The 14,393-nt window shown below is 56.2% G+C and overlaps 1 protein-coding gene across 1 annotated transcript; it reads left to right on the top strand.

Annotated features, from left to right (window-relative positions):
- Nucleotides 1-9,968: 9,968 nt before the first annotated feature.
- On the top strand, nucleotides 9,969-14,359 carry LOC133891178 (uncharacterized). Its single transcript, XM_062331896.1, has 8 exons — nucleotides 9,969-10,513; nucleotides 11,092-11,231; nucleotides 11,441-11,540; nucleotides 11,640-11,738; nucleotides 11,838-12,185; nucleotides 12,585-12,677; nucleotides 12,757-12,963; nucleotides 13,898-14,359. Exons 1-8 carry the CDS (start codon nucleotides 10,088-10,090, stop codon nucleotides 14,159-14,161), a joined length of 1,677 nt encoding a protein of 558 aa, XP_062187880.1. The 5' UTR covers nucleotides 9,969-10,087; the 3' UTR covers nucleotides 14,162-14,359.
- Nucleotides 14,360-14,393: the final 34 nt, after the last annotated feature.

Raw genomic sequence — 14,393 nt, 5'->3', positions numbered from 1 at the left:
GGAAAAAACCGCTTTTACTACCCCGGTGGGGACTTATTGCTACATGTCGATGCTTTTCGGCCTGCGCAACGCTGGATCCTCTTTCCAGCGCGCTATTCGTATTACTCTTAACTCACAGGTTGGCCGCAACATCGAGGCTTACATCGACGATCTCGTGGTCAAAACCCGAGACCGCGCCACCCTGCTCGAAGACCTTGCCGAGACGTTCAACAATCTCCGCTCTACCCGCCTCAAGCTCAACCCGGAGAAATGTGTCTTCGGGGTGCCGGCGGGCAAGCTCCTTGGTTTCTTGGTCTCTGGCCGAGGGATCGAGGTCAATCCAGAGAAGATCCGGGCCATCGAGCAGATGCGACCCCCGGTTCGACTCAAGGAAGTCCAGCGCCTCGCCGGCTGCATGGCCGCCCTCGGGCGCTTCATCTCCAAGCTCGGGGAGCGAGGGCTCCCCCTCTTCAAGCTTCTGAAGAAATCCGGTCATTTTGACTGGACGCCGGAGGCCGAGCAGGCCTTCCGCGACTTAAAGAAGTACCTTACTTCGCCACCCGTGTTGGTGGCTCCTTCTCAAGGTGAGCCCCTGCTGCTTTACGTTTCAGCCACTCCTCAGGTTGTGAGCGTAGTATTGGTGGTGGAGCGCGACGAGTGTTCAGGGCCGGGTGCTGGGTCCCAGCTCCCAGAGGCCCCCGACCACTCACCTGTCCTAGTGGCTCCCCCGGAGCAAGGGGTCGAGCCCGAGCACATTGCTCTTCCCAGCCAACGAATCGAGCTCGAGTGCCCGGCCAGCCCCGACCATATCGCTGACCCCGAGGGCTGTGGCGATCCCCCGGGTGGGGCCACTATCCAGGCCCGCCGGGTACAGCGACCGGTGTACTTCGTCAGCGAGGTCCTCCGGGAGGCCAAGACAAGGTATCCCCAAGCTCAGAAGCTACTCTATGCCGTGCTCATCGCCTCCCGGAAGCTGCGCCACTACTTCCAGGCGCACAAGATCTCGGTGGTTACCACTTATCCACTGGGACCCATTCTCCGGAACCGGGAGGGCACCGGGCGCGTTGTCAAATGGGCGGTCGAGCTGGCGGAGTTTGACCTACACTTCGTCTGTCGCCAGGCAATCAAAAGCCAGGCGCTCTCCGACTTCTTGGCAGAATGGACACCCGTCCCCTGCGTCGTCCCAGAAGAAATCTCTACTTATCCCGGGCACGACGCGCCCGGGTACTGGGTCATGCACTTCGACGGTTCCCTCTCGCTTAAAGGCGCAGGGGCCGGAGTGGTTCTCACCTCCCCAACAGGTGAAGAGCTCCGGTACGTCGTACAGTTGTAGTTCCGCGCATCCAACAACATGGCGGAGTATGAAGGTCTCATCGCCGGCCTCCGGGCTGCGGTGGGGCTCGAGATTCGTCGCCTCCTGGTCAAGGGGGACTCCCAACTGGTCGTCAACCAAGTATCCAAGGAATACCAGTGCACGGATCCTCAAATGGCGGCGTACGTGGCTGCAGTCAGGAAGCTTGAGAGACGCTTCGACGGCCTCAAATTGCGGTATATCCCTCGCCGCGACAATGCTTCGGCCGACGAGCTCTCTCGCCTGGCCTCCTCACGTGCGCGCGCCCCTGCCGGAGTCTTTGAAGAAAGACTCGCACAGCCTTCCGTCCTGCCTGCCGAACAGGATGAAGGGGAAACCTCGAACTCAATTCAGGGGACCCCGGCGGTGCCCTCAGTGGGAAGCCCCGTCAGGGCGCCGCCGTCCGGCGAGTGCGCTGTGCTCGCCGAATGTTCTCAAGATGCCTCGTGGATGTCTAACATCCGAGGGTACTTGAAAGAAAAGTTCCTACCCGGGGATGAGACGTCTGTCGAAAGGGTTGCTCGGCAGTCCAAACGCTATGCCATAGTAGATGGGGATCTCTACCGGCGTAGCGCAGGAGGTGTCCTCCTGAAATGCATCTCTCGGGCAGAAGGCGGCGATCTTCTCGCTGAGGTCCACGAGGGCGAGGGCGGTGGCCATTCATCGTTCCGCACGCTGGTCGGGAAAGCCTTCCGGCAAGGTTTCTACTGGCCTACAGCTCTCCAGGATGCTTCCGAGCTGGTTCGGCGCTGCAGGGCGTGCCAGTTCCATGCAAAGCAGATTCACCAGCCAGCTCAGGCTCTCCATACCATTCCCCTGTCATGGCCTTTCGCGGTCTGGGGTTTGGACATTCTGGGTTCATTCCCCCGAGCAGTCGGGGGCTATGCATACCTATATGTCGCTATCGACAAATTCACCAAGTGGCCGGAGGCGGTCCCAGTCATCAAGGTGACAAAAAACACGGCGCTCCAGTTTATCCGCGGCATCACTAGCCGCTTTGGCGTCCCCAATCGGATCATCACCGACAACGGCACCCAGTTCACTAGTGCCTTGTTCGGGGACTATTGCGAAGATCTCGGCATCAAGCTTTGCTTCGCGTCCGTCGCTCATCCTCGGAGTAACGGACAGGTCGAGCGCGCCAACGCGGAAATTCTGAGGGGCCTCAAAACCCGGACCTATAACGTGCTCGCTAAGCACGGGAAGGGATGGGTAGACGAGCTACCAGCCGTGCTGTGGGCCAATCGGACTACGCCAAGCCGCGCCACCGGGGAGACTCCTTTCTTCCTCGTCTACGGCGCCGAAGCAGTCCTCCCCTCCGAGCTCACTCTGGGCTCCCCTCGAGTGCATGCATACTCTGAGGGTGAGCAGGAGCATCAAAGGCGCGACGACGTAGACTACCTGGAAGAGCGCCGGCGGCGTGCTGCTGTCCGGGCGGCTCGGTACCAGCAGGGTCTGCGGCGTTACCATCTGCGCCATATCCGGGCCCGGTCTCTCAAGGTGGGGGACCTAGTTCTCCGACGCATCCAGTCGCGCGAAGGAATGAATAAGTTGTCCCCTGTGTGGGAAGGTCCCTTCACCGTGATCGCGGTCCCCCGGGCAGGTTCTTTCAGGTTGGCGACAGAGGAAGGACAGCCACTCCCGAATCCGTGGAACATCGAGCATCTTCGACGCTTCTACCCGTAGATAGTCGTGCTCGCAGCTCAGGTCAGCAAGGCCGGGGGCTTCTCCCCGCCCGAGCAGTCTGAAGGCTTCGCCCCGTGGGGTAAGTCGCTGTCGCCCAACCTTGTAAATATTGCGCATTCAGTATTTCACTAAGCAATCGCTATGTCAAAATTATTTTTCTGGATTCCCTATGTTTAATCTGTCTGGTGAGGTGCTTGGTTGCGCGAGAAAAAGTTCGCCCTCTCTCTTTTCCCCGTTGATAAAAGAATCCCGATCGGTGTGCATGCGAGCAGTCGCCGCTTACCTACGTCCGGCGTGGTAGGCTGTGGTGTTCGGTGTCGTGACAGGCTTCCGGGCACTACCGAGTTTCGGGGTGCTCCGGGTAATCCCATCGCTCGAGCTGCTCGAGTAGTCCGGAGCTCGGGCCCCCGGAGCGGGCTGTCGGTGCTCGGTCTGGTCTGTCATACCCGGGCACCACCAAACCATAGGACCTCTGGGTTATGCCTCTGACCGCTCTTGTCCGCCGGTTTGGGTATTCGAGAGGTCTCGGGTCGAAAACGAGAGCAGTCTGTAGCAAGTACCGCACTGACAGAGCGCACCAGGCAAAGAAATCCTATTTTTCCTCTTAAGTCACAGGCTGGCGATCACGAGCAGCTCGGCCGCGAGGGCTTCAATGCCCCGGTCTCTAGTCGGCCCCAAGGGTCCTCGGGTGGTCCTACCACTTAGGTTTGGGTGGTCAAGATCACCCGACCCTAGGAGCCTCGTAGGCCTCTGGGCGCTCGGGCGCTCCGTTGAAAGAATCAGGTTCCCGGGCACCCGAGCTCGGAAGCACCTCCCTCCTGGATCGGTGGGCCGAAAGGCCGACAGCTGTCTGGTGAGTGGTTATATTCAGACAAATCTACTTTCAGTAATTTTATGTCCTCGAGTCGCTCTCGGGGGCTCTCGCGGTTTAATCTGTTCGGCGAGGTGGTCTCCTTGCACGCAAAAACCCTGCCGCGTGTCTACTTTTTCCCAGAGCGACAGAACGGTTGGCAGAAAAGAGTAGCGTGCTTGCGATAACGTCTGACCGAAGCCCTTCGTGGTGGTTGTGGTGTTCGGTCCGCTTTTAAGGACCCCGAGCACTACCGAGTCCTCGGGTGCCCTGAGTAATCCTATCGCTCGAGCTTCTCGGGTAGTCCGGAGCTCAGGTCACGGGGGCGGGCTGTCAGTACTCGGTCCGGCCCGTTTTAAGCCCGGGCACCACCGGACCGCGAGGACTCTTGGTCACATTCTCGCTCACACGCGTCTCCCTTCTACTAACTGTGTGGTTGCAAGGTGAAAAAGTGCTCGTCGGGCACGGTGTGTTCTGAGCGGGATCGATCTATCTCCCGGGCAAGGAAGTTTGTGTCTTTGTTTTTAACTTAGGCAATGCGGATTCACGAGAGCTTGAAGGCCGACTGTGCCAGCAACAGCGATCAAGACAACTTCGGCCTCGGGGACGGGAAGGTCGGGAATGGCCCGACTGAGTACTCCCTGGGACTTCAAAGTAAAACACCCGAAGAAGCATCAAACACTTAGAAAGATTGGAGTTGCGAGCCCAAGGAAAGACTGCCATTTAGTGTTCACAGGATATTTCCAAGGCATTTTCTAAGGGTTCACTCCTACATCTACAACAAAAGAAAAGAGGGCACAAAAGGCCTAGTCGGCGGCAGAGGCGTCGGCTGAATCCTCCGAGTTGTCCCCGGGCGCTGGCGGCGGCGGCACCTCTCGCCTGAAGCCGGCCGCCACCTCGGCGGCGGTACTCCGAACCGCTGCCCGGGCGGCCTCTCCCTCAGCCTCGACCACTCCCTCCCGCGCCGGCTCCAGCGGGAAGTTTGGGTCCCTGCTTCGGTAGCAGGCCAGAACGTGCTCGGCCACTGCGTGCGCCAAGCCACGTCCCTCCCGGGCGGCGAGTTCCTGGACCGCCCAAGGCAGGGCCTCAAGGCGCTCGCAGACCTGCTGCAGCCCCAACACTTGTCGTGCGGGGCCGTCGCCCTTCTCGCCTTCAACGAGCCGTCCGAGGCCACCCTTCTCTACGGCCCGCCGCATCCGCCGGAGTATGTCCTCCAGCATATGCTCAAGGTTGACCCGCGAGACAAAGGCGGTCTCGAGCTTCTCCTTGGCGGCCCGCAGCTGCGCCTCGAGTCCCTGGTCCCCGGCCGGACCGGAAGAACCGCCAGATGCGGCGGGGGCGGCAGCCTGCTTCGCCTTGGCCACCATCTCAGACAAGGCGCGTTCACGGGCGGCCAGTTCCGCCTCGTGCTTCGCATTCTCCTCCGCCCTGGTAGCCGCGGCGGCCCCCGCAGCAGCAGCTTCGCCCTCTCGGAGACTCAGTTCGCCTTCTCGACGACTCAGCTCATTCTCCCGCCGGGCCAATACATCCTCCTGCTGGACCACCGAATCCTCCCGGGCACCGAGATCCGACGCCAATAGCTCGTTATCCACTTCCCGGATGGAGACGTCCTCCTCCCAGCGCTTGATTTCTTCTCTGATCTTCCGGAGGTCGTCTTCCCAGCGCTGGAGGTCGGTGCGCGTCTTCTCGTCCGCGCCGTCCCGGCGGACCAGCTCGGCTTGCCGCTCCTCCGCAGCCTGCTCCCGGGCTGCGACTGCCGCCTCCCTCTCCTGCGCCTGCCCCATCCTGACAAGGGCCTCGGCAGCTTGCTACCTCGACGCCTCAGCCAAGCGGGCGGCGTCTACCCGTTCCCGCGCGGCTTCTGCCCGCGCGGTCTTCAGAGTTTCTCGTTCCCGCGCGGCATCCGCGCGGATGTCTTCTAGGAGCTTCTGCTCCCGCGCGGCTGCCGCACGGGCCTCCTCCTGGGCGGCCGCCAGCTGCGCCCTCTCCATTGCCAGGCGGGCGCGCTCAGCCTCGAGCTCCCCCTCCTTGGCATTCACCACTGCGCCCAGCCGCCCAACAGCTACTTGGACGCCTTCGATGGCGGCCAGGAAAGGATCGCCGGGCTGGCCAGGCGCAGGAGGGGCCGAACTCCCCGCAGGGCCTTGTACCGCCATCCGCCCCGGGCTCTGCCTGCCCGGGGTAGGCTCCGACGGCTCCAAAGACTCGGGCGGCGGCTGCATTCCCGCCTCGGCCGCCCTGTCCACTGGCCCCGGCAGCACATTCACCTCCGCCATTATCCGCCCCGGGCTCTCCGTGCCCGGGGTAGGTTCCGCCGGCGCCCTTCTCTTGGCCGCCGCCTCCGCCTCTCTCCCAGAGGCCGCCACGTCAATTGGCGCCTCCGCCATTCCTATGCCGGCCTCCGTCGTCACAGCGGGCGGGCTCGGCTCTGGCCCCGGTGCCTGCTCTCTCTCCGTCGTAGCAGCGCCTGCAGCCGGCCTACGGGAGACAAGTGAAAGTTGTCAAAACTCAGTTCGGGCCGGAAATGCCCATGGAAAAGCAAGCAAGAAGACTCACTGATACCGCCATTTGGCCGCTGGGAGCCTGATGTCCGGGTCCGGCGCTGTCGGTCCGGACTCCTCCCGCCGCCTCTTCCGTTGGGGGCTCGGCTGAGCCGCTGCGTGGAGTACGGGCGCCGTCGTGCGGACCTCAGGTGCCGCCGCACGGGTCTCGGTCTCCGCCATGCGGGTTGCGGGCGCCGATACAGGCCCCATCCGCACCAGGCGCGGCTCCAGCACCGGAAATGCCGCCGCTGCCGTCGGCGACGGCGGGGAGTCCGGCACTAGGATCAAGGCCCGGGGTCGCTTTCCCCGGTCTCCCGGCGCCAACTCCTCAACAACTTCAGTGGCGCCCTCCTCTCTGGCACGGCAGCTGCTGCTTGCGGCAGCCCCGTCACCAGCCCGCGCCGAGCTGCCAGCAACCTCCTCGCCAAGAAGTTCTTCCAGCCCGGGGAGTTCAGAGACCTCGGGACTCCGGCTTCTTGGCCGGTCCGCGGGCCCTTGGGCGTCAAACTCCGGCAGCCGCCTCATGATGGCCACCCGGTTGGGATTGGCGCAGAGCGCCATCTCCGGCCACGGGAGCTCCGCCCGGCTCATGTCCTCCGTCCCGGTGATCACTCGGGTCATCCCTCGCAGCTCCGCCTGCCCCAGATCCCAGCTCGGGCCAATCTGGGTCCTGGTGATATCCTCCGGCCCGGTGTAGAACCAGCTTGGTCGGGTCCGCTCTCGCAAGGGCGCCAACCGACGGCGCAGAAAATCCACGACCACCATGACGGAGGTCAGCCCGGACTCGCGCAGCTCCAAGATGCGCTCCAGCACCGGCTTCAGCCTCGCGTCTTCTGGCGGCGGCGCCTCCCACGTCGATCGCCGAGGTTCCGCCGCCCTCTCTGGCAATTCGAGGAGCTCGTGGGGGTCGATGTCGACGAAGAACCAGTCCCGCCGCCACTCCTCCCACTTGCTGCGCAGCACCTGGGGAATGTAATGATCCCCCAGGCCTTCCCGGAGCCGAAGGTTGCAGCACCCCGCGACGTCCGCCGTGGAGTGCCCCCTTTTCTTCCCCATCGGCCGGAGAACGAAGAAATGGCGAAGCAGCGTCGCCGACGGCATCACCCCCACGAACATTTCGCAGAGATGCGCGAAGACCGCCAACGCCACGACGGAATTGGGGCTTAGGTGCGCCATTTGAATGCCGTACGTCTCCAAAACTTGCAGAAAGAAGGCGGAGAACGGTGGCACTAGCCCCGCCGCCACGAAGGAGGTGAAGAGGACGGTCCGCCCAGGGACGGTCGTCGTCGGCGTCAGAGTCGCCGGCCTCACCGCCACAGCACCCTCCTGACCCTCCGGCACCAGCAGCTTCTTAATTTTATCCGCCGCCTCCTCGTTCCTCAGACGAGACTCCGGCAAGATGCTGTCCGAAGTCCTATCCCGGCGTCCTCCTCCAACCCTCGTCATCTCAACAGGGTGGGAGGTGTTTTTTGGTGGAGAGGAGGGAGAAGGGAGAATGCTCCGGTCGCCTGGGAGTTTCCTGAGGGCTTCAGAGCACAAAGAAGGCAGGAGCGCAAGTACGAGAGAGCGTAAAAAAGGGGAACGGTCCGATCCATTCCCCCTTTTTATAGCTCAAAATTCAAAAAACTGCCGCCCAAGACGGTTCGCTCGGCGAAGCGTCGCCTCGATCGACGCAACTGCCAGGCGAATCTCCCGCCGATCGCGCGATGTCAGCGGCTGCCAGGCGTATTTTCCTCGAGCTGCGCGGCAACCGCCCGTGTCGCCCGTATGGTCATCATACCCTTCGGAAGTTATGTGGACACGCGTCCACTCATTTTTCTGTTGGGGCGTTCTTGAGGTCTAGGTCCGCAAGGGCCACATCTCGAAAGCTTGCCACATGGCGTCCGCGCCAGCCTCGGCCTCGGTCGCGACGAAGGGCCCATTCGCAGTCTCCGTCCCGTCGGCTACCAACGGGCCCGGGGGCTACTGTCGGTGTATTCAGAACCAGGGGTCCCTAAGTCCCGAGACCAGGCCGGCCATCCGCCACATGTCACCACCTTGCAAGGTAAGAAGAAGCTAAGTCCCGGGAGAAGGTGCTCGGGGCCGCCGCCTCTGGTTCCCGAGCACCCTAGTTCCCCGATGATCCGCAGAACCCAAATACCAAGAAGGAAGTGCTCGGGAGAGAGTGCTCGGGGCTGCACGTGGCAGCCCCCGAGGACTCGGTGCCCCGAAGGTCCCACCGAAGTACTCGGAGAGAGTGCTCGGGGCTGCACGTGGCAGCCCCCGAGGACTCGGTTCCCCGAAGGTCCCACCGAAGTACTCGGGAGAGAGTGCTCGGGGCTGCACGTGGCAGCCCCCGAGGACTCGGTTCCCCGAAGGTCCCACCGAAGTACTCGGGAGAGAGTGCTCGGGGCTGCACGTGACAGCCCCCGAGGATTCGGTTCCCCGAAGGTTTCACCCAAGAGCTCGGGAGAGAGTGCTCGGGGCTGCACATGGCAGCCCCCGAGGACCCGGTTCCCCGAAGGTTCGCGCAAGATCATTCGACGACCCGAAGGGTCCCGTCGTCAGGGTGTCATCCAGTCAAAGGCCCAATGCCGCATTTAATAGGCACGCGCGGCCTGACATCCTGACATTCTCAGCTGACCACGCCCCAGTGTCAGACCCTGCCATGCACTGGCAGGGGGGGGGGGGGGCGTGGGTCCATTAAATGCACGGGTCCCGTCCCGTTTCATCCGGGTGCCTCGGGATAACGTTGCCAGGATCGAAGCGCTCCGTCTGCCACCCTGCCATAGCAGAAGAGCAGGACAGGGTGGGCGCATCGGGCACCTCTGAGGCTGCCCGGTGGGCCCCTTTTATGGCGCCCGGAGGCTTCCACAGCGGCTGGTGGTCGAATGCGCGCCGCATTTCTCCACCGCCCCTGTCACTTCGCCAAGATGAAATGATTACGCCTTTCTCCGTGGCACCTTGGCATTCGCGCCCCTCTTTCCCATTCAGGATATGTTGAGGTCGGCGCGCCTATAAAAGGAAAGGAGAGAGAACGACAGCCCCCGACCACAAGACGATCAAGAGACCAGACAACCAACAATCTCCGACGAACCAGGCCAAAGATAGATCGACGGACACTCGAACCAGCTCAAGTTAAGCTAGAACATAAGAGCCTCAAGCTCTTTGTAAACAGTTCTCCCCTTAGAACCAGATACCTCCTTGAAGAATCCCCTTCAAGGATAAATATAGCGCTCATACAGGAGTAGGGTGTTACGCCTCCGTGCGGCCCGAACCTGTCTAAAACCCGGCGTACCCACTTTTTCTTGCATTAGGGTGATCGTCTCCCACTAGCCATCGCATTTATTTCCGTTCCCGCTTATTTCCCAAACAAGCTTTTCCAGGATCATCCCCCGGCCGAATCTCTAAAAAGGGGTCTCTCGGGATCCCTGCGATAGAAGTTCACTCTCCGACAGAAACCCTCTCAGAAGGCGATAAATATTTATTATTTTAAATCTTTCATCCGGAACCTATACATTTAATGATTTAAGTTAGAAAATATAAAAATAAAAAAAACTCCCCTTTATTAGCCATCAAGAATCGCAGGCCATCATCCCAAGCCAGTCGCGAAGCCGACGAGTCTCCGAAGCGAAGCAACCCTGCCCGAGGCCGAACCAAAGCCCAGGCCCAGGCCCAGGCTTCAGCGGTCGGTCGCCGGCGATGCCGTTCCTGTCGACGCCGTCGTTCGACCTCTCCGCCGGCTCGGAACCCACCCTCGGCCCGCGCCCCATGCCAATTCCTTTTCCGGCTACTGCTGATGCGCCGGCGGCCGCGCATCGGCAGCAGCCACAGGTGTCGGAGGCGGCGGCGCGGCGGCTGCGGGAGGCGGAGGAGCGGCTGAGGGAGGCCATCGAGGAGCTGCACCGCCATCAGGGCGGGGACGGAGGGAAGGGGAAGGGGGAGGGTGAGCAGCTGGAGGGCGGGTGGGGGTGCGGGCACGAGGGGGAGTCGTGCGTGGCACACGCGGCGGGCAACCTGTGCCAGACCTTCCTGCTCTCCTACGGCGTGCGCGTCGGCATCGGCATCCTCCTCCGCGCCTTCAAGCTCGCGCGACGCAGGTCCTACGCGTCGCTCCTCGACCTCAAGGTTTCCTCCTTCGTCCAGGCCTTGTATCTTACTTCGTTTGGCGCTGAATCGCCGCGCAATTGGATTGAGTGGGATGAATCGGTTGCGAGAATTCAGTTGGGACTTGGGAGCTTGGGATTGGGGTATGCAAAGTTACTACCTTTGGTTCGGTTGGTTCATTTGATTCGAATTAGCGATGTTGCTTAGCTGAGTATGCACCCAAAAAAAAGTGCAATGGTTGAATTGAGCAAAGGCCAGATTCATGTTTACATGCTGCTGATGTTACAGCTATCGCTTTCTCAATGCTTATTGGATTGAATTATCAGTGATAATTGACTGAATAAACTTAAAATATTTGAGCCAGATGTTGAGTTATTTGTAGCGCATATAGTAGTAAGTATATGCCAGAGTTCAGTTGTTTGCTTTAGCTGATATGCGTACAGAATGTTTCCTGGTATGTCTGGAATTGGGCTGTTTCTTATCTTGAGGCTGCCCATGGTTCCCTTCCCAACAAATAATATTCCATCAATACTATTCTGACTTTCTCATTGATTCATTATTTTTTATTAAATAAACTCATTTAAATATTCTAATTACAGCAACTGGTTTCGGAGAAAGATCTTATAGTAAGGGAGGAAGCTTGCCGCATAGGGTTACTTTTTGGAGGGTTCACTGGATCATATCATGCACTTAGATGTTTCCTAAGGAGATTTCGGAAAAAGGAGACACCGTACAATGCGTAAGTACCTATATGATGGTACTCCTTTGCCTACATTTCAGTACAGATCTTCGACTAGTTAGATACATGTTCACTACGAGTATACATATAACCAGTTCTTGGACCTTGGGTGGTCACTAGTAGGTCCATATTAGGCTAGTTTCTTTATAAGTTTCTCCCTCAAATTATATTCATGAATCATGACTCAACTGAAGGACATGATGGAGCAGAATATTAGCAGGTTCGGTGGCAGGCTTGGCCATACTAGCACTAGATGATTCAAGTAGGAGGCGCACTCTATCTCTATATCTTCTAGCAAGGCTTGCTCAGGTCCGCAGCAACCGAACAGTTTCCATGTTTATGTGGCAAAATTGGATAGAAGATCCATTATAAAGGAAATATTGATGCATTACTGCTTGATCATTGCAGTGTGCATATAACTCTGCAAAGTCTAAGAATAAATTTCACTTTTGGGGAAGCCATTGGAGACATGGAGATACATTACTTTTTTCTGTGGCATCTGCTCAGGTAATAAACTGAAGTTGTCTAGCACAAACTTGCTTTAACATGAAGATGATTCTGTTCTGGAGGGAAAGACTTGTGTAATCACTTGGGTTTTCTTTCCAGGTTATGTATTCTTTTGTTATGAGGCCTGAGAGCTTACCTAAGTCGTACCAAGACTTCATCCTCAAGACAGGACCAGTTGCAGAACCTGTTTTTAAGATTGTCAGAGAATGCTGCAGAGGTGGTCCTGTGGATATCATTGGCCTCTCAGCTTACTTATCAAACAAGAAGAATTCAAATTTGATAAATTTGACAAACAATCCATCCATTATTCCGTGTTCCGTGATTCATCCTGACAGAGCATCATGCTTGGCTCATAATGTTAATGTTGTTTCATCAACATTCAAGAAGACATTCCCATTGTATTTCTCATTGACATTTGTCCCCTTTGTTGTTCTACGTCTTCAAAAGGTTAGTCACTAGCATCTTTATTTCTCTATTTTTAAGGATTCAGCTGTCATACTGAAACCTGATATACTATTATCTGTGTAAGATATTTCTCTTTCCAATATTGCTTGATTCGCAGAAACCTAACTTTACAAGATAACATTGAACTATATTGTGGCACCATCATTGTACTGTGCTTGCATAGCATGCTTGAGTATGATTTTTCTAAATGCAAATATGCTTGTATTATTTTATTTAGTTATATTCTGCTAATGAGACAAAATGTTTACCCAAGTCCTAGCCACCCAAAAAGATTAGCATACTGTAACCATTTATTGTCTTGTAGTCTTACTTATTGGTTGCTCATGCATATCCATCTCCTGTCAGTGATCTAACACACAAAATTTCTTGATCAAACATTAGTTCTTGGAATCTCCAGCTGCAACTAGTTGGCGCGCTCTTGTGGGTGCAGTTCGCTCTACCACCTTTTTGTCTGCTTTTGTCACTCTCTTCCAGGTAACTATCTATAACAGCAGTGCATTCTTTCACACATATCTATTCCAGGATTTTAATAGCATTCTTGCATCATTATTAGGCTGCCATTTGTTTGCACCGTAAAGTTGCAAACAAAGACCACAAACTTGTGTACTGGTTTGCTGGTTTAGTGTCGGGTCTTTCAATTCTTTTGGAAAAGAAAGTTAGAAGAGCTGAGCTAGCCCTCTATGTATTCCCCCGTGCTGGAGACTCTCTATGGTATATATTAATCAACCGGCACCTGATCCCAAATATTAAAAATGCTGAGGTAATTTTTCTTTATTGCCTATTTCCCTTTCACTTCCATTCACTCTGTTTTGTTGTTATTTATTTTCATTCAGAATAATAATTTAAGAGGTGAAATGAATAATACTTTCCTTTGCACAAGAAACAGAAAATTTTATGGTTTCACACAATATGGTGTTTGCCATGATGACTGAAAAGGATCTTATAGTACATTAGTACATAATGATGCTTGAAGCTTTTATGGGCATTGTGCTACTTGGCTACGAGCCAAGTAGTGCTTCAATGTTCCACCTCTTTTATAGGGGTTGCACAACTCTTAAAGCACCCCAAAGCACAACTAGTTGTAACTTGTAATCCACCCTTGATTGTTAAATCAAATCTGTGCAATCCAGAAGGAGGGGAGTGTCGGAGCACCTTTTTAGGCAAGTAGCCTTAGATAGTGACCACGGGATTGAGTTCCACCAATTGCCTAGTAACAGTTCCTTGATGGTATCCAATAAGGCATTGCCAATTAAGTGCTGATTATGTAGTAGCACAGCGGACACGGTGTTGCCTGCCAGTTACTTATTTATCACGGTGTTGCCTGCCAGTGACTTATTTATCACATTTGAATGTGAGAAAGTCTTCTAGATTGGTGCAAATTGTGCATAAAGTGGAGTGCACAATCCTCTAGTTGCTGGTGGCTTGATTTTTAGGAACCAGCTGGATCTTCATTTCTGAATTCTTCTGGCATAATCCAGTTGTGGGGCTCGGGTTTTTAGAAAATGACTGTGGGCCATGGTATCATGCTGTTGACAGTCTATAAAGTTAGGAGTCGGAACTTCCGATGTTGCTACTTTGAAGGATAGAGTGTACATGATAAATATTTATAAATATTTCATTTGCCTGTGTTGCTTCTCTTAGCATGCTGCAATCCGGTATACACTAACTTGGAAGTAACTTGGCAACCTTTGCAGGTGGCACTTTTCTGCATGTGCATGGGAGGAATCATGTACTTTCTGGAGTACGAACCAGACACCATGGCTCCATTCCTCAGAGGCCTCATCCGGCGCTTCCTGGCAAGCAAGATCAGCAACCTGAGCCCGCCTCCCAATCGCAATGCCTCCTACTCATACGTTCAGACGCTAAACGCACTGGAGCAATCGAGAACCCAACCAGGTCCGGAGAATGCCCTGACTGCATCCGAAAAGTACAACCTTGAATCAATTCCTGGACTTTAGACATCACGTTTGTGCTACTGGTAGTGTTTTGTCTTATGGCTTTGAGAAATCAGTAAATCTGAGCAAATCAACATCTGTCGCGTGTGCCATCCTGTGGTATGGATGGGGTTAAATCCTACCATACGGGCTCTGATGTTTTGACGTCCGTTGCAAAATAAATAAATATATAAGCACAGTTCGTTGTTGGTGCGGGATAAAGCAATTGTTCGTTCTCAGATATAAGAACTTATAT

Source organism: Phragmites australis, chromosome 14, assembly GCF_958298935.1.
Source record: "Phragmites australis chromosome 14, lpPhrAust1.1, whole genome shotgun sequence".
NCBI classification, from domain to species: domain Eukaryota; kingdom Viridiplantae; phylum Streptophyta; class Magnoliopsida; order Poales; family Poaceae; genus Phragmites; species Phragmites australis.
The sequence above is the reverse complement of the archived record's forward strand: the minus strand, read 5'-3'. Positions and strand labels throughout refer to the sequence as shown.